Source organism: Otolemur garnettii, unplaced genomic scaffold, assembly GCF_000181295.1.
Source record: "Otolemur garnettii isolate 467f Iridium unplaced genomic scaffold, OtoGar3 scaffold00015, whole genome shotgun sequence".
Classification (NCBI taxonomy): Eukaryota; Metazoa; Chordata; class Mammalia; order Primates; family Galagidae; genus Otolemur; species Otolemur garnettii.
The window spans coordinates 25,304,324-25,325,860 of record NW_003852410.1 but is presented as its reverse complement, the minus strand read 5'-3'; the positions used below and the strand labels follow the sequence as shown (position 1 = coordinate 25,325,860).

Below are 21,537 nucleotides of genomic sequence, written 5' to 3'. Positions count from 1 at the left end.
AGTTATGGTATTTCTGACTTACAATAGGTTTTTCAGGAGGCAACTCCATTGTAAGCTAAGGAGCATCTGTAGGCATATTTACTGTATATATAGTTGAATTTCAGAAACAGTTAACAAGAAAACACCCTCCAAAGCACTTTGAATTAAAACAGAAAGACCTTAGAAGCTACCTTAGAATCAAGGACTTTCTGGCTTCTTCTGCCCTCCCCTTCTCCCACCCCTAGCCCATTCCCTTAGCTGCCTTAAGACCTGACACAATCACCTTCTATGCCCTCCCTGAAATTTCATTACCTATTCTAGGAAAGGAGACTGAGGAATGTAACCACATCTGGAGGGACTTCATCTGCCTGTTGGGTTCAACCAAATTCCAAAGAGAATCATGTACAAGTTAATATTTCTGACTCCCAGGTCCATTCATCTTCCCTAAAATCATTTACTATCCCACTAAAAATTGCCTACAGCATCTCTTCACCATTTCCCTCTCCCTTCTACGGAGGGCATTTAAGCCTCAATGATCTGGCCCCTCTTTGAGTCTCATATTTTATATGGCTCCTGTGTTTAAGCACATTAAATACATTTGTATGCCTTTTTTTCTCTATGAATTTGTCTACGGGTACTGCCAGTCATTTCCGCTAAACTTTCAAAGAGGGTAAAAGGGAAGCTTTCCATCTGCTTCTACAACATAATATAAAAATGATTTCCTGGCTGGACACAGTGGCTGATGCCTAAAATTCCAGCATTTGGGTAGGCTGAGGTAAGAGGATTACTTGAACCCAGGAGTTGAAACCAGCCTGGGCAATACAGTGAGACCCCATCTCTACAAAAAATGTATTTTTAAATCAGCCAGGTGTGGTGCCATGAGTCTGTAGTCCCATCTACTAAGGAGGCTAAGATGAGAAGATTGTTTGAGCCCGGGAGTATGAGGTTGCAGTGAGTTAAGTCAGGCCACCTGCCCCCTACCCTGGGTGACAGAGCAAGACTGTCTCAAAAAAAATTTTTTTTTCCTAAGAATTATCATGTGTGCTCTCAATTGAAAAAGTCTAGTCCTTCCTCAAGTGAATTTTAGAACTAGTGAGGTTTATAACTCGCTTTTCCAAGGAAGAAAGAGGCATATGCAAATTCTCACTGAAGATCTCTAGAATTGAGCATAGTTTTATCAGCAAGACCTTGTTCTCTTAGCCAAAAATAGCTACAATGCAGGCACCAGCTGTGATAATGATTTCTCTATTTTAGTGTTTTATCTGATTAGACCTAAAGTGATAGTAGTTCACTAACAAAAACTCCTAAAGAGGTGTCTGGTTATAAATTCTCTCTGGTCAAAATCCATCAAGGACCAATTTAAACCATTTCAGATATATTTTGAACTGAGAATATTTTACCATAATAAAATGGACAGACAAGTATGAAACAATGTAAAATTCTAATGATCTTACTTTAAAGTGAAGAAAAGCAGACATACAGGCAATTGGACCCACTTTAACAAATTTCATCCAGGATTTCCTGAAACAGGAAGACAAACTAAACCGAAAAAAAAAATCATTTTTTTCTTAATACTTTATTTTCTTAGTACTCACCTACCCAAAGTGAACTCAAAGAGGGTCTAAAAGAATGGCCTCTATACAAATTGGAACAGAATTTACAGTTAGTAACTTGGGGTCTTTGAAAGAGTTAAGGATTCTGCAACTCTTTTCAGAATCACCCTCTCTTTAAAGCTTGTCCGTCCTTTTTCATTCTCAAGCCTACCTTGACTGTTCTCATTTCTGTTTTCTAATCACCTGTCTCACCTCCTCTAATCATTCCTTCTCCTGATTACTGTCTAACCTCCATTTTTCAAATTCTCGTACACCAGAAATAAAATCTTCAAAACTGGGGAAAATGAGAAAATATTCTTCTCGGGCAACGCCTGTGGCTCAAGGAGTAGGGCGCCAGCCCCATATGCCAGAGGTGGAGGGTTCAAACCCAGCCCTGGCCAAAACCGCAAAAAAAAAAAAAAAAAAAAAAGAAAACATTCTTCTCAAAGCTTCCTTTCCACAGGGCCTTGCACTAGCTGTACTCTCACACACACTGCTCTCTGCCACTGCTCCCATCATTTAGCACATTCCACACCACATCCTCCTGCCACCTGCCACATAGGATGACACAATCAGACTTCCAAATCCCACTTCACCTTCCAAAGTGCCCTCTCCTTTCTTCTCTATCATCCCCATAATCTGCCTAATACTTTTTTATTAAACATTCTGAAGAACATTTAGAATACTAACACTAAACAAGTTGGAGTTAACTTACTAGTAGTGCTATTTTAAGTAAATCATGCTAAGCCTCGATTTTCTTAGCTATAAAAATGGGGATAGTAAGAGTTCAGCCCCTTTGCTCATAGGGTTTTTACGAGAATTAGATAAAATAATTCATACAAAGTGCTTGGTGCAGGATGAGCACTCAATGAAAGCCTTTTTTATGTTGTTGGCCATTATCTCTTAGCTTTCTGTGTATATCTGAAAAGCCCAGCCAGATTCTGGGCTCTTATGGGCAGACTGTATCTTACAGGTGTTTAATACATACACCTTTCTAGAATTTATGACTAAATGACACAATGAGTTCTACATAATGAACTTAAGGGGATAATTACAAAAGATTATATGAGGCTAAAGGAATAATTGTAGCATGCTGTTACCCAGAAATAGTCCAAGGGTTAGGAGACATTAATTTCCCCACACATTTACAGAATGTCCCATTACAGGTCAAGTGTTACTAAGTAGGTCGCAATAATTTGCATGGCAGAGCATGAATAATACCTCACTCCAGAAAGTACCCAAACTTAACTGGTAAATACAGAAGTAGTTTCCAGAGAGATTTCCTCATCAGAAATAGTGTGATGGAAAAGATCGTGTCACAGAAAAGGATCAACTGTGGTCTATGTCCTGAGAAGGGCAGCCGTCATGGCAGACCTGGAAGTAGAGTAAGCACTTTTGTCAGATGTTGTAAATTACCAAAGTATATCTGCATAACTTCTAAGTGCCTGTGATATCCTTCTGGTTACCATTCTCCTAAAAACTGCAGGAGAATTTCTTTGGTTCACAGCTAAGGCAGACAATAATCTAAAAAGCCAGGCTCAGAGTTGAAAGAGCTGGATTTGTCCCAACTATGTTACTATGCAAAATTACATAAAGCAGGAGGTCAGCAAAGTGGGTCTTAAGCAATATACAAATATAATGTGCAGTCTCTCAGTTCTCTATTTCATGCAACCCATCACCAACTGAAGAAAAATCCTTATAAAACACAAACAAGAATCCCTGTAACCATGAGAAAGTTCTATTTCGTTTCTGGAACACAGGACCACTCAACGGTCTGTACTCCATCTTTACTAAGTGGTAAGATGTAGAACAGTGAAATCAAAGTTCATATTACTTGAATACAACTCCCTGAAATTATGATGAAATTTCAATGGGGGGAACTGTTTCATCCATTCATTCAAAAATATTTATGGGCACTCTGGGAGGCCAAGGCAGGTGGATTGCCTGAACTCAGTTCTAGACCAGCCTGAGTAAGAGTGAAACCCCATCTCTAAAAATAGCCAGGCCTTGTGGCTGGTGGCTGTAGGCCTAGCTACCAGGGAAGGTTGATTAGAGAATTGCCTTAGCCCAAGAGTTTGAGGTTGTTGTGAGCTATGACAGCAGAGCACTATACCAAGGGTGACAAAATGAGACTCTGTCTCAGAAATAAGGAAGTAAATAAATACATAAATAACTACAGGGCACCTATATGTTAAGCAGTTCTAGTTGCTAAGGATACAGCCAAAAATCAAAGAGACAAAAACATCTCTTCTTGGGAAGTTCAAATTCCAATGAATTGGAAACAAATGAAGAAGCGATTATACAATATATGGAACGTTACTGGATTGTAGAGAAAAATTAAGCAGGAGGAGGAAACCAGGAGGTGGACATCTATTATTAAGGAACTGAACCTATGATAGTGTCAGGGGAAGGGGCCTTGTAAGCAAAGGAAACGTTAAATCCAGTAGTCCCCAAACAAAATTGTGTGCAGATACTCCTAGAGAAAATTTTAAAAAAACAAAAAAACAAAAAACAGCTGGATTGGTGCCCCAGCCCTTTGCCCTCCACTTACCTGAAGAGTAACTTTCACAAACAACCAAAACATTCTCTCTCCTGAACCTTAGTTTCTTCCTCTGTAAATCAGAGGACTAATACTACCAACTTCATTTGTTTCAAGGAATAAAAATGACGTTTAATGCACTTTAGAGCACTGAGAGATTAGTAAGTGTGCCAGACTAACACCAAGTTTGTTTCCTTGGTCAAATGAGGATAATGGTAGCTATTTTATGGGGCGTTGTGGGCTTTCAACGAGATAACCCACATAAACGACTAGTTAAATAAAAACCCAAGACATGATGGATCAATATTTTCCCTGTGGGGATTTCAAATTGGGCAAGGGCTTGTGGCTGCTCTGCTGAATATGGGACGCCCAGGGTTCACAGGCATTTGCTTAATAAATTGTGAAAAGTCCATTCTAACACTTTGGACGACTTTGCAGTTTTTCCCCACTTCTACACTCTACTGGGACATTCTAGTTTCTAAGAAACCAGTTTTCTTCTCGGAATTCCTTTTAAATGCAGATCTCCTTTAAAAGGCCTTGATTCTCAGTCACCAATAAATGGATTTTCCCCCGGGATCTTCAGAACCCGCCCCGGCCACCCTCCCGCGCGCCGCGTGTTACACAACGGCCGCCTGGTTACTGCGCCCACACCTCGCTAACCACCAGCGCCCACAGCCTCTTTTTATAAAGCTGCGATGACGTCATCCCGCTTCGCGCGTGCGCAGTGATGGTGGCGTGGTCCCGCCCAGGCCCGCGTCGCCGCCGTAACCCGCGCCTTCCAGGAAGAGCTGAGGCTGGCTGGGTGAGTGAGGGCCGACTGTGGGGGTTGGAAGGGGGCTGACAGTCGGACGGCAGCAGAGGCGCATGCAGGGCCGGCGGGGAGGATTGTTAAGGTGAGAGCCAAAGTACGGAGGGAAGTTCACGAGTTCTTCGGGAATAAGCGGTAGTGGGGGCGGTCGGAGGGCAGATGACTCTGAGGCTCTGCGATCGTCGGTTCAAAGGGCAGCGTCTGTCTTGAGTTCTGTCTAAAGTGCTGGTGGCGAGCAGCACGGAAAAGTTCCCGTGAGCTGACTTCCCGGGATTTCCAGCACACTGCATTGATTGGCTCCGTTACAAAGCGAAACTGACAGGTGGGCAGCGAGGATTGGCTTGCGGCGATTTTCCGGGAGCCTCTGTGGTTGCGGGCAAGCCTGGGAGCGGTTGCTGACCGCGGTGCTGAAGTCATGAGCGCCGCACCTGCAGCGGGAACCCTGGTGAGCCCCTGCTGGGCTCGGTGCCCTGCTCTCAATGGGTGTCTGCTTTCCATCAGCGCTGCGCACTCAGGCGGTTCATAGACAACCACTATTTAATTTTGTAAAATTTAGGAAAGCCTCACTGCAAGAAGGAATTTTATTCCTGTTTTTCCCTCCCTTAGGGGCAAGCACCTTCCGCGCTTTTGCACCCAGCCAGATGATTTGCCTTCCGGCTTGGGGCCTTCAAAACATTTCACTAGACCTCCATCTGTGATCGCCCAGTCTCTTTAGCCAAGGTGAGCCTATCGTGTAAAGTGTGCCATCAAAATGGGTTTTCCTAAACACAGATGATTGAGTGCTGAGCAGCGAGGGTAAGATAAGGGAAACCTATTGTGCTTTTCCTTGAAGTTATGCATGAAAAATACTTTCCTGTTTGGAAGAGAGATGGTTGAACTGGGCAGTCTTCCAATAAAAGAAAGACCATGAGTTTCCAGTTGGTTCTCATACTTACTTGTTTGCCTTTCTCTGTGTGTGTGCACATGCATAAGGGATGGTCTTTCTATGTTGAATTTTACAGAGTGGATGGTTTTTCTGTCTGTTGATACAATAAATGTTTACTTGTCTTAGTACCAGCTGCTTGTTTGTTTTTGATTCTGAGTAAGGTTAGAGTCTGAGAGGAAAAAGAGTGGGAAATGTGAAATATGTTGAATTTACCTGATTCACGGTGTTCTTAAGAAGCATCCGACAAATGAAAAACGATGCATCCTGAATGAAAAATGTGTTTAAATGCATTCCTTCATTTTACACATTATTACATCTTAAGTTTTATTTTCCCTTTTGAGTTGAGGTACTAAAGTAATTGAATGTTGCAAAGCTGAGAATGTGATAGAAGTAACTTTAAATGTTTTTATTATTTAGCAGAAAGCTTATACACAGCTTTGATTAAAGATGACTTCCTTGTTTGTTCAAGAAATTCGCCTCTCTAAAAGACATGAAGAAATGTAAGTTTGTTTTAAAAGGATAACTCAAATATAGAACTAAAGATAATTCAAATATAAATTGCCCTGGCTTTATTAGTGAAATACTGTGTGTACAAGAAGACAAATATTTGAAAATGTGCATTTCAATTTTCTAACACTTAAGAGATTTCGGTGTTAGAAAATTTAATTGTCTTTTAAGAATAACCAAGATTAAAAGGTAGAATTATATTATCTCTCTTTTTACTTTTTGTTACTAATATCTAGATAAATTTGTCCTTCCTGTCACCCTTTCTGGGCTCCACATTGTTATTAAATGAACGTTAAGCCTTTTACCCAAGGCTGGTTTGATGGATGTGACCTTTATACTCCCAGGCTCTGTACTTGGTTTAATGTTCTGATGACCCGGTCTCAAATCATTTTACAAGGAGCCCTGTAAATTGTGTAGCCAGTCCTGCTCTTACGTTTAATAGTAACCATTTTCCATCTCTGGGCTTTCAGATTTTTCTCTTTAATTAAGTACCACACCCTATTCCTTGGCTTCCAAGTTATTTTCCTTACAAAAGATGATTGTTCAAAGACCCAGGTTTTTAGTTCTACTTTTAGTTCTACTTGCCCAGTGTAGAATAGTCTTGTGAACCTATTTGGGAAATGGTTAGACTATAATGTATACCACTCTTAGATTTTTTTGTCATCTGACATATTTTCTTATTAATCATTTAAGAGGACCAAAAGCTTATAAAACAGCATTTGAACAAGAAGCTTTTGAAGTCCATAAAGTTCATGTGCAATTTAAAGTAGTTTAACATAGCAAATTGCATACAACTTTATGGACACCCTGTATATTACACATAACAAAGTAGTTTGAGAATTTACTTATAACTTTTTATATTTTTCTTCAATTACTGTTTTACCTTGTTGTGAGTATGCATACATATACACAGCTTCTCATTCATATATCAAACTATCATCTTTCTCTTGGAAAAAGAGGGAAAAAATATTTTTATTGCTTCTTCAAGCATATGGAAGTTTAGCACAATTCTAAATGTGTAACATGAGATTCAGGGGTACTGAAGTGTTAAGCAGAAGGTTTCATATAGCAAGTTATATCAATGTATGTGTGTCGGGAGGTATATATAACTATGTGTACAAAGGGATATGTATTACAGTTTGCATTTTCACCAAAAATTAAAACATATTTTTAACACTCTAAAATAATTTCAAAAGACCAGAGAGGCTAAAAAGCAGAAGCATATACTTATGGCATATATAAAGAATATGTTAATGAAAATAAAAATAATTTTATCCAGACTGACTTAAGACTTATTGAACTGCCTACTTTTTGCTGTCTTATTAATTGTTATAGAAAGTGACTTTACAAGGTTGTTGTTGAAGTGAGCTGAAGTCAAGAGTGATCGAGAAATCATTATCTTTATATTGGTCAGGCAACAAAATGTTTCTTTTTTCTTTAACTTTATATAATCTTCATTTTTCTAGAGTATCACAAAGATTAATGTTACTTCAACAAATGGAAAATAAATTTGGAGATCAAAACACTGAAAAGGCATCTCAGCTGCAAGCAGCCAAAACTGCTTTTAAAAGGAACCTTAGTCTTTTAAAGGTAAGTTTCTATGACTTGGGTGTAGAGATTTTCTCACCTTTCCAAAACATTTCAGTTAGGTGAATAATTTTTATTTATATAATTTCTTCGTTCTGAATAATAACGTACAGCACCTCTGAATAGAATTAATGTATAGCACCTTTTTTGTAAAGTGATGTTAGATGGATAAGTAGCATATGGATTCTCATTTTTTTGAATGAAAAATACTATAGTTTTCTGAAACATGATGTTTTCAGTCAACTAGAAAAATCAATGACTGTGGAAAGAATTTTAAGGTCACCTTTGTGCAAGAAGTAAGAAATAGAAGATGTACCTTTTCACCTTGACTTCTTTTATTTGAAGGAAGTTCCTGATAGGCCATTAAGTACCTATAATGTAGTTAGATGCAACTAGAAACTATCAAACATCACAAAAGCAAGACCCATTTGAGTTTGCCCTACTAGAGCCACAGTCAACACATGGAATTCCTACCTGTGTTGACAGATTTCTCAGAACCCCTCTGATGGTTATGGAGGAGGTGGTCAAAGTGTGTGACTGTGCAGGGCCTCACCATTTGGCCAATGTGCCCATTTGGAGTAAAATCATATGTGTAAGATTTTTGGCTGCTTGTTATACTTTGCTTCCAGAATTGTATGGCTTCATCCATAATTAAAACCCTAAAGTTTGCTTCCATTCAGGCTTCCAAGAGATTCTATGACTAAAACATTTGGTAGTAAGACTATATTATTTAAGTTATAAAGCAGTGTTTTCAGTTTTTATTGTTAAATATTTTCATCGATAGGCATGATATAGTTATCTTCTGTCCTCACTAAAGGATAAAGGAAGAGGAAAACTCAGTTATCTTCTCAGCTTCTGGCAGTTTGATCCACAGTAATTTAAGTCACAGCCATAGTGCTACCAAAGCATTCTATATTGCCATATGTCTTACTTGCCCAATGGTGTTAGCAATATTTATTTTTAAATGGAAATATATAGGGTAGTCTGGAATTTGCTCTGAAAAGTTAGAAAAACTAAATTAGAAGGCTTGACTGCTACCTACCTGCAGCAAGTGATGTGATATTTGGTTTTCAAGTGTTTGCCTTTTAATAAGCAAGTATTCAATGAATGCTCAAAGGGTCCTTACTGTTGAGCTAGCTCTGGACAGAAAGTGGGAAGAACAAAGTATAAATCAGAGTTCTTGATATCAAGGAGATTACAGGCTAAGTTGTTGAAAGCTCCCTGATGTCAAGAACTCAGACTTTCAAAGGTGTCCAACCTTTTGGCCACATTGGAAGAATAGGAGTGGTGTTGGGCCACACATTAAATACACAAACACTAATGAAAGCTAATGAGCAAAAAAAGTCCTCATATAATTTTCATGATATCCACCACGACCGCAGATAAGCAAAAACATCCTCATATAATCCACATGTGGCTCATGGGCCACAGGTTGGCAATCCTATGTGATCAAACATTAAATTACATGGAATAGATCTGGGACTTTAGAATAAGAGTAAAAGGATGTTTGAGAGCTAGAATATTCTGAGAGATCTCACAGAGGAAGTTAAGCTTGAGCTGTGCTTAGATAGGCAGAAGGCAAGGCATACTGTTTGATTCTTACAAAAGAGCCAAGACCAGAAGAATGAATGGCCCTGTTTATGATCATGGGAGTGTGAGCTAACTAGCTTGGAAATTCACAGGGAACAAGATTGGATATTTGTTGTGGGACCAAAGAAGTTGAGACTTGGTATGTAGAGAAAATAGTGTACTGAAAATATCTAAGGAAAAGAAAAATATAGACTTACTTAAGAACCAAATGAGTCGTATTTAAGCAAGACTCATTTGCTATTTAGATGCACAGTGATTTCAAGAATAGAGAGACTAGAGTTAAGAAAAGTAACTAAGCAATCATTGTCTCATATATAAGGAAGTGAATGAACCTGGTTTCATAGTCGTGAGAAACTTCAATTTGGTATGGTATTTCTTTCCCTGCTTATTAAAGTAATATATTCTCACTGTGAAAATTTTAAATGGGTAAAGAAGATGAAATTGAATACCCAAAGCATCCACCCATCTAAAAATTAGTACATTTATGCAAATTAAATTCTCTTTCAGTACTTTAATGTTTATTGAGCACCTGTCACATTACAAACACAATGCTCGCTGTTAAAGATGCAGTCCCTTCCTTGTCGTTTGTTTTTTCGTTTGAATACTTGCATTTGTACTTTTTTCATCTTGTTGTTCCTCAGTGTTTTTTAACCTTTGGAAATAATTTTAGTGGCCCTTGTGAAATTAAAATAAATAGGACTTGATTATAGAATTTTGAGTTGGAAGAGACTTTAAAAAGTATATAATGATTAGATTCTCATCTAAAGATATCCAATTTTATTTAAGCATCAAAGTGTTTTTCAAAGATGTAAGATAGACAAAAGCAGGCCTGCTGTGGCCCAAGGCCCCCATGTGTTCATCCTTTCCTTGCCTGCTCAGCTGTGGCTCTAAGGAAATGTGAAAACCACTGATCTGGGCCAATTCCTTAATTTAGAAATGAGGAAATCGTAGGGTAACTACTCTTGATGCTCTTTATCAAGAGCAGGTTAAGTTACACCTAGGATAGTTACTTTAGAAATACATCATACACTTTAAAAAGGGTTTCAGTAAAACTTGAAAGCATACCTATAAATGATAGTAGCAAAATAAGGATGACCTCTATTAACACCCATTATTTGACCTTATTTAGATCTTCTGGCCAATAAAATAAAATTAAAAGGGTATGATGTTTAGCTTTTTTTTTTTTGAAAGAGTCTCATTCTGTCTCTCAGGCTAGAGTGCAGTGGTGCAATCATAGTTCATTGCAGCTTTAAACTCCTGGGCTCACTTTCTCCAGTGGCTATCTCTTTTTGAGACAGAGTTTTACTATGTTGTCCTTGGTAGAGTGCCATGGCATCACAGCTCACAACAGCCTCAAACTCTTGGGCCCAAGCGATTCTTTTGCCTTAGCTTCCCAAGTAGCTAGGACCACAGGTGCCTACCACGATGCCAGCCATTTTCTTTTTTTGTTGTTGTTGTAGTTGTCATTGTTGTTTTGCAGGCCTGGGCCAGGTTTGACCCCACCAGCCCTGGTGTATGTGGCCAGCAACATAGCCACTGAGCTATGGGTGCCGAGGCCTATTTTATCTTTTTAATTTTTTGTAGAGATGGGGTCTCACTATGTTGCCCAAGCTGGTCTCAAACTCTTGGCCTCAAGTGATCCTCCCACCTTTCCCTCCCACAGTGCGTGTATTATACACCTGAGTACCATGCCCAGCCTCAGCTTTAACTTTTGAAAGGGAAGCTATAACACTTGCATTTTGAAATGATATGGTTAGTAAAATTAATGGAGAAAGGGTACAAAATCAATAGCAATTCTATGTATACAGCTGAAAATGCAAGAGATCATATTCACATTAGTGATCAAATTTTAGCAAGCAACAAGTGCTATGCATGGTTGGTATAAAAACAATTGTTACACTAACATGGGAGATTTAAAAGAAAACTTAAAAGGAAGTGTGTGCCCTCATCCTGACTAAGGAAACTTTCATTTTTCTAAAGCCAGTTGTCACAAAATTATTTTTAGACTTAAAAATGAAAATCCCATTAAATTTGCATTGACCTAAATAAAATGTCTGTAACATTTGGAAAAACAATCTGTTAAGAATATGAAATATCAAAGGATGGTTTTTACAAAGGGACAATAAGGAACCTGAGCAAAACCAAGAGCCCATCTCTAAAAAATAGCCCAGAGTTGTGGTGGGCACTTATACTCCCAGCCACTTGGGAGGCTGAGGCAAGAGAATTGCTTGAGCCCAAGAGTTTGAGATTGCTGTGAGCTATGACACCATGGCACTCAACCTTAGGGTGACTTATTGAGACCCTGTCTCTAAAAAAAAACAACCCCAAAACAAAGGAACAATAAGGAAGATACTAACCCATCAAATATTCATACATATTAGCAAATGAACAGATGTGAATATAAGTAGTGAAAAAACTCAGAGTCAGGCTTTAGTAACTGTCATAAAAGATAGGAAACTAGGTAAGGCTGGGTGTGGTGGCTCATGCTTGTAATTCTAGCACTATGGGAGGCCAAGGCAGGAGGATCCCTTGAGCTCAGGAGTTCTGAGCAAGAGCAAGACCCTTATATCTATTAAAAATAGAAAAATTACCTGGGCATTGTGTGGGGTGCCTGTAGTCCCAGCTAATCCAAAGGCCTACTTGAATTCAGGAGCTGGAGGTTGCTGTGAATTAGGCTGAGGCCACAGCACTCTAGTCTGGGCAACAGAATGAGACTCTGTCTCAAGAAAAAAGAAAAGAAACAAAGAGGAGAGGAGGGGAAGAGAGGGAAGGGAGAGGAAAGAAGGAAAAAGAGAAGAGAAGAGAGAAAAGAAAAAAGTGAACTTTGAAAACACTAACAGTGATTTTTCCCTGCTAGTAAGATAGAATTTATGTGTCTTTTAAGAACAGAAAAATAATTGGGCCATGCGTAGTGGCTCATGCCTGGTGGCTCATGCCTGTAATCCTAGCACTCAGGGAGGCTGAGGTGGGTGGATTGCCTGAGCTCACAGGTTCAAGACCAACCTGAGCGAGAATGAGACCCTGCCTCTAAAAATAGCCAGGTGTTGTGGTGGGCGCCTGTAGGTCCCAGCTACTTAGAGGTTGAGGCAAGAGAATGGCTTGAGCCCAAGAGTTTGAGGTTGCTGTGAGCTATGACACCGCAGCACTCTACCAAGGGTGACAAAGTGAGACTCTGTCTCAAAAAAAGAAAAAAAAGAAGAAAAGAAACATAATTGGTATGAATTTAGAAAAGAAAGGATTTTTTATGGTCATCTCTCCCTTACCTGCTAGAAAATATAGTTTTATCCAGAAAAGCTATTCTATGGTATGTAACTTCATCTCACTAGGAAGCCAAACACTCTGGTGAGAAAGGACGGCAAAGCGCTGTAGTGGATTAGAGATGCAGTGAGGGTTTCCAACGGAGAGTACCCTCAAAGTCTTCACAGGGCAATTGGCAGTTAAACAGGGCCTTCAAAACACTGCTGCCCAAGAGGGCCAGCAAATTACCCAATGCATCTCTCCTCCTTTCTCCAATCCATTGAAGAATAAATTTATTTTCTTATTTTATTTTACTTTTATTTACTTCATTTTATTTTATCTTATAGACAGAGTCTCACTCTGTCGCCCTGGGTAGAGTGCTGTGGCATCATAGCTCCCAGCAACCTCAAACTCCTAGGCTCAAGGGATCCTTGTTGCCTCAGCCTCCCAAGTAGCTGGGGACTACAGGTGCCCACCACAAAGAATAAGTTTAATGAACCTTTACATGTCCTTGTACCAATTATCTCATGCTTTAGTACTTTTTCTATCGCAGAAATTGGCTCTCCAGCAGATTAAAGAGATTAAAACCAGCCTGGCCACAGCTGCGTTCACTGTATAGTGAGATATACCAGGGTTGTCAGGAAAATATCCACCCACGTATGTCTCTGTTTTGCACAGTGTGTGGCTGGATACTTTCTGGACACCCCTCATATTGCTCGTGTGGGAGGTAGGAGCATATGTAGGGACGGGGAGAGACAGAGATTTTAGCACATGACTTTTTGTGCTCAGATTTTACCTTTTCTAATCTCGAGTCAACTCATTTAAATATAGGTTTTTGAATCCTGCCATAGGTAACATTTATATCATAACCACATGGCAAACTTGTATTTTAATTGTTAAGAGAATATCAAGCCTATATAGAAGAGAGAATGGGAGAATGTTTTTCCATGTACTTATGGCCCAGATTTAATAATTATCAAAACACAGCCAATCTTGTTTCCTCCATACACCTCATCTTCCCCTTAACCCCTCATTATTTAAGGTAATCTGCAGAAATCATTGTTTTATCTATAACTACTTCACTATACATCACTGTATATCACTAAAAGATAAGGACTATTTTAAGCAAAATCACAATACCATTACCAATCTAAGAAATCACCAGTCATTCCTTAAGTATTTAATCAGCATTTAAATTTCCCTGATTAATTTATATGCAGGTTTTTACATTTGTTTGAATCAGAATCCAAGTAAAACCCAACATTGTAATTGATTGATAAGACTCTAAAAGTTCCCCGTCCCTTTTGTCTCCCACTCCCACCTTTTTTTTTTTTTTTTTGCAGTTTTTGGCTGGGGCCAGGTTTGAACTGCCACCTCCGGTATATGGGGCTGGTGCCTTACTCCCTTGAGCCATAGGAGCCGCCCTGTCTTCCCCTTTTAATTTGTTTCAGGATTAAGTCATTTGTCCTCTAGAGTTTCCCAGCCTGGATATTGTTTTTCCCCTGTTCCCCATAATTCCTATAAATTAATTGATCTAGAGTTGTGGTGTCCAACAGAAACATAATGTGAACACATATGTAATTTTAAATTTTATAATAACCACTTTTGATAAAGTCAAAAGAAGTAAATGAAATTAATTTTAATAACATTTAATGATGCATATACAAAATATTTCAAAAGTTTTCTGTGAAAATTAGTAATTAAATATATTCTTTTTTTCTTATTCAGTCCTCAAAATTCAGTGTATATGTTACACATATGGCACATCTTCATTCAAATTTGCCACACTTCAAGTGCTCAGTAGCCATGTGAGACTAATGGCTTCCAGTGAACAGTGCAGATGTGGAAGTCTGATCAAATATGGATTCAGTGTTTTAGGGAGGAAAACACAGTGCCTGGTTGCTTGTCTCTCATTTTGGAATGGTGGCAGTCACTGATGGTCATTACTTAGATATATTCATTAGCAGCTACAAAAAATGATACATTCTTTTATTCCTGACCTAGTGGCTCATGCTCATAATCCTAGTGCCTTCGAAGGCTGAGGCAAGAGGATTGCTTGAGGCCAGGAGTTTGAGACTAGACTGGGTAACATATTGGGACACAATTGCTATAAACAACAACAACAACAAAACAAAACAAAACAAAACAAAACAAAAAACAAGTAAACCCTAGGCTAGTATGGTAGCTACCCACCCATAGCCACAGCAACTGCAGAGGCTGAGGTGGGAGGATTGCTTGAACCAGGAGATGAGGTCATGGTAAGCTGTGTTTACACCACTGCACTCCAGCCTAGGAAACACAGTAAAACCCACTCTCCAAAAAAAATTCTTGTATTCTTTCTGATTTAATTGCTGATTGTTTATATGAAGATAATCTTCCTCTCATCACCTGGTTACACTGAAGTGTAGTTCATATGGGGAGAAGTATAATTAGTGCTTGATTCTTTCCCGACAGTTTGCAACCTAATGGTTTGATTCTCCAGCATCCTCTAAAGACAACCAATGAAGCGTTCTGTTTTGTTTTTAATTTATTTAGGATTTCAAATGTTTTAATCCCTTGCAATTTTTATTGTTACTTATGCTCCGATGGTTCCATTTTTGGCAGGTGGAAGCCTCTTCAACTTGGCTCCTGAATGCCTCCCACATGCCCCTTCTGGCCTTTCATAGTTTCCTTTCTTTCCCACGTGACAAACTCTTCTGGGCTCACTGTGTGCCTCTATTGTCCTGAACTTGGAATTGGCCATTGCTCCCAGAGCCCTGGTTCCTTTTGGTAAGAAATAGATTTAGAATCCCCAATGTGGGCAAATAGGGGTGTCTGTTGCAACTTTTTTGGAGTTTTGTTTGTTTTTTAAGATAAAATACATAAAAAGCTCATATTAGTACTTCTAACTCAGTTATAGGATTCTAAGCTTCTTAACTTAAAATTGTTGATCTTGTGCCTCAAATTTCTTCTTCTTTGTCTTTTTTTTTTTCTATTTTTTTAAGTAGAGATGGGGTCTCACTCTTCTCAGGCTGGTCTCAAACTCCAGAGCTCAAACATTCCACCTGCTCACAAGGCAGCATGAGCCACCGTGCCTGGCTGTGCCTCAGACTTCTTTTTCTCACACCAAAAATCTCCATGTCCAAAGAATCATTCCACAATACTGAAGGGAAGCCTCTTCACGTTAGCTCCTGGATGCCTCAGACCTGCCCCTGTCATCACATCACTACCCGCAACAATGTGATTCCTAGGATGATTTCAGGAAGATATTTCTACAATTCTTTTTGTCTCTAGGATATATCCCAAGAGGGATGTCCAGTCAATACTGAATTCTAAGACCCCTTGATATAGCTCTTCTCTGTGCTATTATGCAATCAACTACATAATTGTTAGATTTGTTTCATTTGCTTTACAATTTGGGGGATTACTTCTTATTTGTTCTGTAACTATGTAAGATGTTAAACGGTCTAGTGGCATGTCTATAAAACAAAGTAAGAAAGTGTAATCAAGTAAGTCTTTTTTTTTTTTTTTTTTTGAGACAGAGCCTCAAGCTAGCCTCCTGGGTAGAGTGCTATGACATCACAGCTCACAGCAACCTCCAACTCCTGGGCTCAAGAGAGTCTCCTGCCTCAGCCTCCCAAGTAGCTGGGACTACAGGCGCCCGCCACAGTGCCGGTCATTTTTTGGTTGCAGCCATCATTGTTGTTTGGCGGGCCAGGCTGGGGATTCGAACCCACCACCTTAGATGTATATGGCTGGCGCCTTAGCCGATTGAGCCACAGGCGCCGAGCCAGGAAGGAGATATTTAAAGCAGTTCTTTAGAAAAACTAATCAAACCTATGTTAGGTATGGACTGAAGTAAAATGAGATACACTCTAAGCATGAGTCAGAGTAAGCACTCAGCAAGTGTTTGAGTAGGTGTAGTAATCAGACCATAGTGTTGAGAATGAAAGGGAAAGGCTGGAAGGGATATCCCAAAGGAACCATCTTTAGAGCTTTGAAATTTTAAATGGCAGAGAATAAGAGTTAAAGGTAGGGGATACAGCATAGGGGTCTGAGTGAATAAGAAGAGTTTAGTTTTATAAGGCTGAGAAAATAAGGGCTAGACAGAAATCTTAGCCATCCCCATAGTTAAAGGTAGTTGAAGCTAGATAAGAGACAATCTTAAAAATATGAGGACAGATGTCACACATCTTAAGCAAGCCCACATTTAGGAGCAATGACAGAAAATGAGCCAGCTGAAGAGGAGGAGAAGTAGGAATCAGAGAGGTATGCAAATCATTTAAGAAAGTACACATCACTTAAGGAAGAAGTTTTTCAGAGGAGTGATAGTCCTTAGTCAAAATGCTGTAGAGGTGACAGTCAGGTGTCCAACCACAGGCCTGTTTTACCAGGCCACATGTCCCCTACTTATATCTGGTCCTCCACTCGCCAATCTGCTTTTCTTTTGGAGATACTCGGTATTCTTATTTTCTGATCTTTAAGAAAAATGCGTATATTATCATATTGTCTACAATATTGGTGGCACCTACATCTGCCACTGACAATAACTTTGTAACTGTTATTAGAATAATGACATAATTGGGGTTGTGATTATTCTATTTGTCCTTTGTTTGTTTTATGAAAGTAAAAGATAACTTTTCCAGGACCTCGTAAAACCTCAGTATAATCACAGAAAAGTTATTAGGCTTCTGTATCTGCTGTAGCTTTGGCATCAAAAGCTCTTTAGCATGTGTCTTTGCTGTAAACTTCTGGTATGGGATAGACATGCTAATAGATCAGCTTTTTATCCCTAAATTGATGGCTTTTTTCCTTCAAATCACCTTCCTCTAGACAGCAGGTGCAGTAATGGTTGTGCAACTTTGGGGAGTCCCTTTAGGGAATTTCCTGTTTTTCCCTTTTACATTTCACACCCATTCCTTGCTCCTGCCGCGACCATCTGCTGTCTCTTTTCTCCTGTTCAGCCTTGGCTTCTTCACACCCCACTCCCACGCCCTTTTCCATCTCTCTCCGTCTGTCCAACAGCCCTCTCCTCAGATTGCTCCAATGCTTGTACATGCGTCGGAGAACTTTCTCTTTTCTATCAGCTCACTATGCTCAAAGGAGAAGCAAGGCTTAAATGGCCTTTGACCAAGGCTTCTGCAAACTTGACAGACATAGTAAGCAGGCAGAAAACATGGGTGCTAATTTGGGACACATTTATTAAATGGGGTTCAAATGTCTGAGCAGCAACTTGCAGAGTCCTACATTTCTGGACATGTGCTTCATGTATGTAGCAGGGTAAAAATCTTTGCCAGGGTATGAATTTAGTTTAGTTGCCCTAGTGTTTTTACAACCATAAGAGAGAACACGCAAATCTACAAGGTAAACTACAAATGAATACACAGTACTTGAATGCCATCAGCTGAATGATACATTAGCAGTAAAACTGCCATTGAAAAGAGCTTAGAAATCTAGGACCAAAGACATCTGGCTGGTCTAGGGAAAAGGTTCATACCACAAAGTACTGAGGTGCCTCATTGAACTTCTTTGAGATGTGTAGAATATTTCCATAGGCTTATGATTTTTAAATGGAATGTTGGACGAGTGAAATATGTGCCATTAATATACCATTTACATCATCTGGAGAGACTAGAACTCATTTTTAAGGTTAGGACAGGGTGAGTCTGCGTATGCTAACTGTTTTTATATCTGAATTATCCATCTGGTTGTTTTTAGGTGATTGCAGAACTAAATTAATGCTCTGAGCAGTTTTAGAGGAAGCTCTTTTTGCCGTGAATTACTGGCATTTACTGGCTATTCAAAGTGAAAAGACAGAACTTCGAAGGACCATGCCCCCTTCTGTGTTAAAATAAGAAACACTGCATTCTTTTTTTTTTTTTTTTTTTTGCCGTTTTTTGGCCGGGCCAGGTTTGAACCTGCCACCTCTCTCTGGTATATGGGGCCGGTGCCCCACTCCTTTGAGCCACAGTGCTGCCCAATACTGAATTCTTTATTTGAAATGGGCTAATGATCAGTTCTCCTACCTCAGTGTCCCTCCATCAGTTTAGACTATATATGCAGAGAAGAATTGAGGTGAGTGACTTGGGATACAGATACCAGAAATAGCAGTGTATTATATACAGAAGTCTATTATGTAAATATACTCACCAGAAAAGGCTGTTATCTGTTCCAGGATATTGAAGCAGCAGAAAAATCTCTAGAGACCAGGATTTACCCAACTCCACAGCCTGAGGTGGTTTCTCTGGAGGTAAGAATTAAGGAACAAAGGGGAACGTAAAGGAAAAAGAGGGACCCTATTTTGTTAGTAGTGTATATAAGGTAATGGTTATATGTATTTCTCAGATTTATTTATTCAATTAAATAAAGATGTGTTTGATTGATTAAATTTCTACAGTACCAAGCTCTATATGTAGTGGGTAATTGAGAAGTATCTTGATTAAATAATCTTATCGAGTGGAAATTTTATGAAGATTTGTTTGGCTTCACCCCATCACTTAGAAACAACCATTCTATTAAACCACCACAGACGGTGTGTAGTAAATCTTAAAATGAGAGCATGCCTGACCCAAGTGCTTTTCCTGTTCGCTAATGTTAGAAGTAGCAGTTTAGTCCCTTAACCAAAATTTGAACCAAAGCTACTTAAATGCATATTATCATACAATATAGTATGGCTGTTATCTATTTTATTTTATAATCAAGAATGGATTGGTAAGATGATTAACAAAAACAAACTATATTTTATATATGAATGTGTTTGTGATGAATTGGAAATTTAATACATACAGAATGTTTTTGTTTTACATTTTTTAATGACCTTTTTCAAATTCAATTTTGCTTTCTGCCCAACTGGGGATATGAATAAACTTAAAATTAAAGGCTGAGAATTTGCCCCTCAATTTTCTGTGTCATCCAGGGTAATAAAAAAAAAGGCAGTGACCAAGAACAGAAAAAAAACCTGGTACAAAGTTGTGCCTTGGGCATGTCTTTCCCTTTGTTGAATTCTCCAATACCTTACTCTGGCATGTACAGGGCCCACACAACAGGGGTTAATCCAGCCATGAATGGCAGAGAAACTCCCAACCACAGGCCTCAGATGGTATTTTTCTTAACTAGTCTGGCACAGCAGGATGACCTTTATTTTTAGGTATGCCAGGCTGTTTCTCAGACCACATACATAGATATGTAGATATGTAGAACCCCTGTCCATTTGCAACTTTCAGAACTGCTGTACTTTTTAATACTTTGAGTGAATAATTCTGTGTTTCTAACGCTAACTTATTGGCTGAATTTCCCAAAATGAGATTGTTAGTGATGATCTAATATAAATTGACCTCTTATGACACAGACCTTTGGCAGTTCTCTTTGGCCTCTTTACGGCAGTCACCCAAGAAACTCTCAAAGCTCCTAGACATGGCATGGCTGTGTTGCATGAGCTTCTATGAAAAATAACACAGCATCTCAACTTCCAAGCTGTTCATATTAAAAATGGTAAAAATTATTGATTTTCTAATGATACAAAAAACAAGTTGAGGAAAAAGTTAGATTTGTCATATTAGTTTTTTAAAAAAGATAGAGTAGATCTCCTCTTCCATGTTCTAGAAATAAAAATAAATCAAAATGAAAGATATAGTGGATACATATTTTCCACGCAATAAGGGGCCAATTTATCTGAGTCCTATACAGTAAAATGCTAGTTGTATTTCAATTCCTGATCTCATCCAAGGTCAAATATTTTTTTGTCAAATATGAAGAATGTATTTATGTTTGATAATTTTATTGAAATAATTTCAGTATGGGTAATTGTTTGGTATGGGACTTAGAATATACTACATTTAGTGATTGTACACCAGGGATACTACTGGCAGTAATCACCAAGTTGGCCACAAGAGGGCGTGTAAAATCACAATAAAATTGAAAAACCTGTAATTCTGCCAGGCTCTGGTTTTACTGAGAAATTTGAAAATTAACACTAGTAAGTAGCCAGATTTTTTTCTAAAATTAACATAAAATATTCTGTAGAGGAAATGCATTCTACATATATGTGTGTGTGTGTGTATACACGCACACACACACTTAAGTGAATAAACATTTAGACTATTATGAAGAGCCAAGTTCAATTGCTTGATATGCTTTTTTACTTTTGGCTTTTTTTTCCAGACTCGTTACTGGGCATCAGTAGAAGAATATATTCCCAAATGGGAACAGTTTCTTTTAGGAAGAGCACCATATCCTCTTGGTGTTGAAAATCAAAATGAAGCAGAAAATGCCATTCAAAATGAGGCACAGTGATAACTTCATCACATGCGACTTCAAAATACTTGCTTAATAAAGCTGAATATTAAAGACTACATAGGTAATTTCAAGAAGTTCCTTTGTTTTATTATCTCCTAAGTGACAATGAAGATGTGAGAATCTGTTGGGAAGTCTCAGGTTATCTATCACCTATGACTATTTCAAGGGCATGAATTTGCTTTCTACCAAACCCATGGGCACATTCAAAACTAATATTAAGGCTTAGCACCTGTAGCTCAGTGAGTAGGGTGCCAGCTACATACACTGAGGCCGGTGGGTTTGAGCCCAGCCCAGGCCTGCTAAACAACAATAACAACTCCTACAAAAAAAAAAAAAAGCCAGGTGTTGTGGTGGGTGCCTGTAGTCCCAGCTACTTGCAGGGCTAAGGCAAGAGAATCACTTAAGCCCAAAAGAATCTGAGGTTGCTGTGAGCTGAGAGTGTCACAGAACTCTACCCAGGGCAACATAGTGAGACTCTGTCTCAAAACAAATACAAAAA

At 38.9% G+C, this 21,537-nt stretch overlaps 1 protein-coding gene across 5 annotated transcripts; it reads left to right on the top strand.

The window, feature by feature from the left end:
• The first annotated feature begins 4,865 nt into the window (after nt 1–4,865).
• On the top strand, nt 4,866–21,109 carry CUNH3orf14 (chromosome unknown C3orf14 homolog). Of its 5 annotated transcripts, XM_023510718.1 has the most exons (7): nt 4,919–5,003; nt 5,199–5,363; nt 5,525–5,638; nt 6,261–6,343; nt 7,817–7,940; nt 18,919–18,993; nt 20,904–21,109. In XM_023510718.1, exons 4-7 carry the CDS (start codon nt 6,291–6,293, stop codon nt 21,033–21,035), a joined length of 384 nt encoding a protein of 127 aa, XP_023366486.1. In that variant the 5' UTR covers nt 4,919–5,003; nt 5,199–5,363; nt 5,525–5,638; nt 6,261–6,290; the 3' UTR covers nt 21,036–21,109. The 5 variants fall into 5 exon arrangements, with proteins under 5 accessions (XP_023366484.1, XP_023366486.1, XP_012657950.1 ...); XM_023510716.1 differs by lacking the exons at nt 4,919–5,003; nt 5,199–5,363 and adding an exon at nt 4,866–4,912; XM_012802496.2 differs by lacking the exon at nt 5,199–5,363 and having other exon boundaries at nt 6,264–6,343.
• Nucleotides 21,110–21,537: the final 428 nt, after the last annotated feature.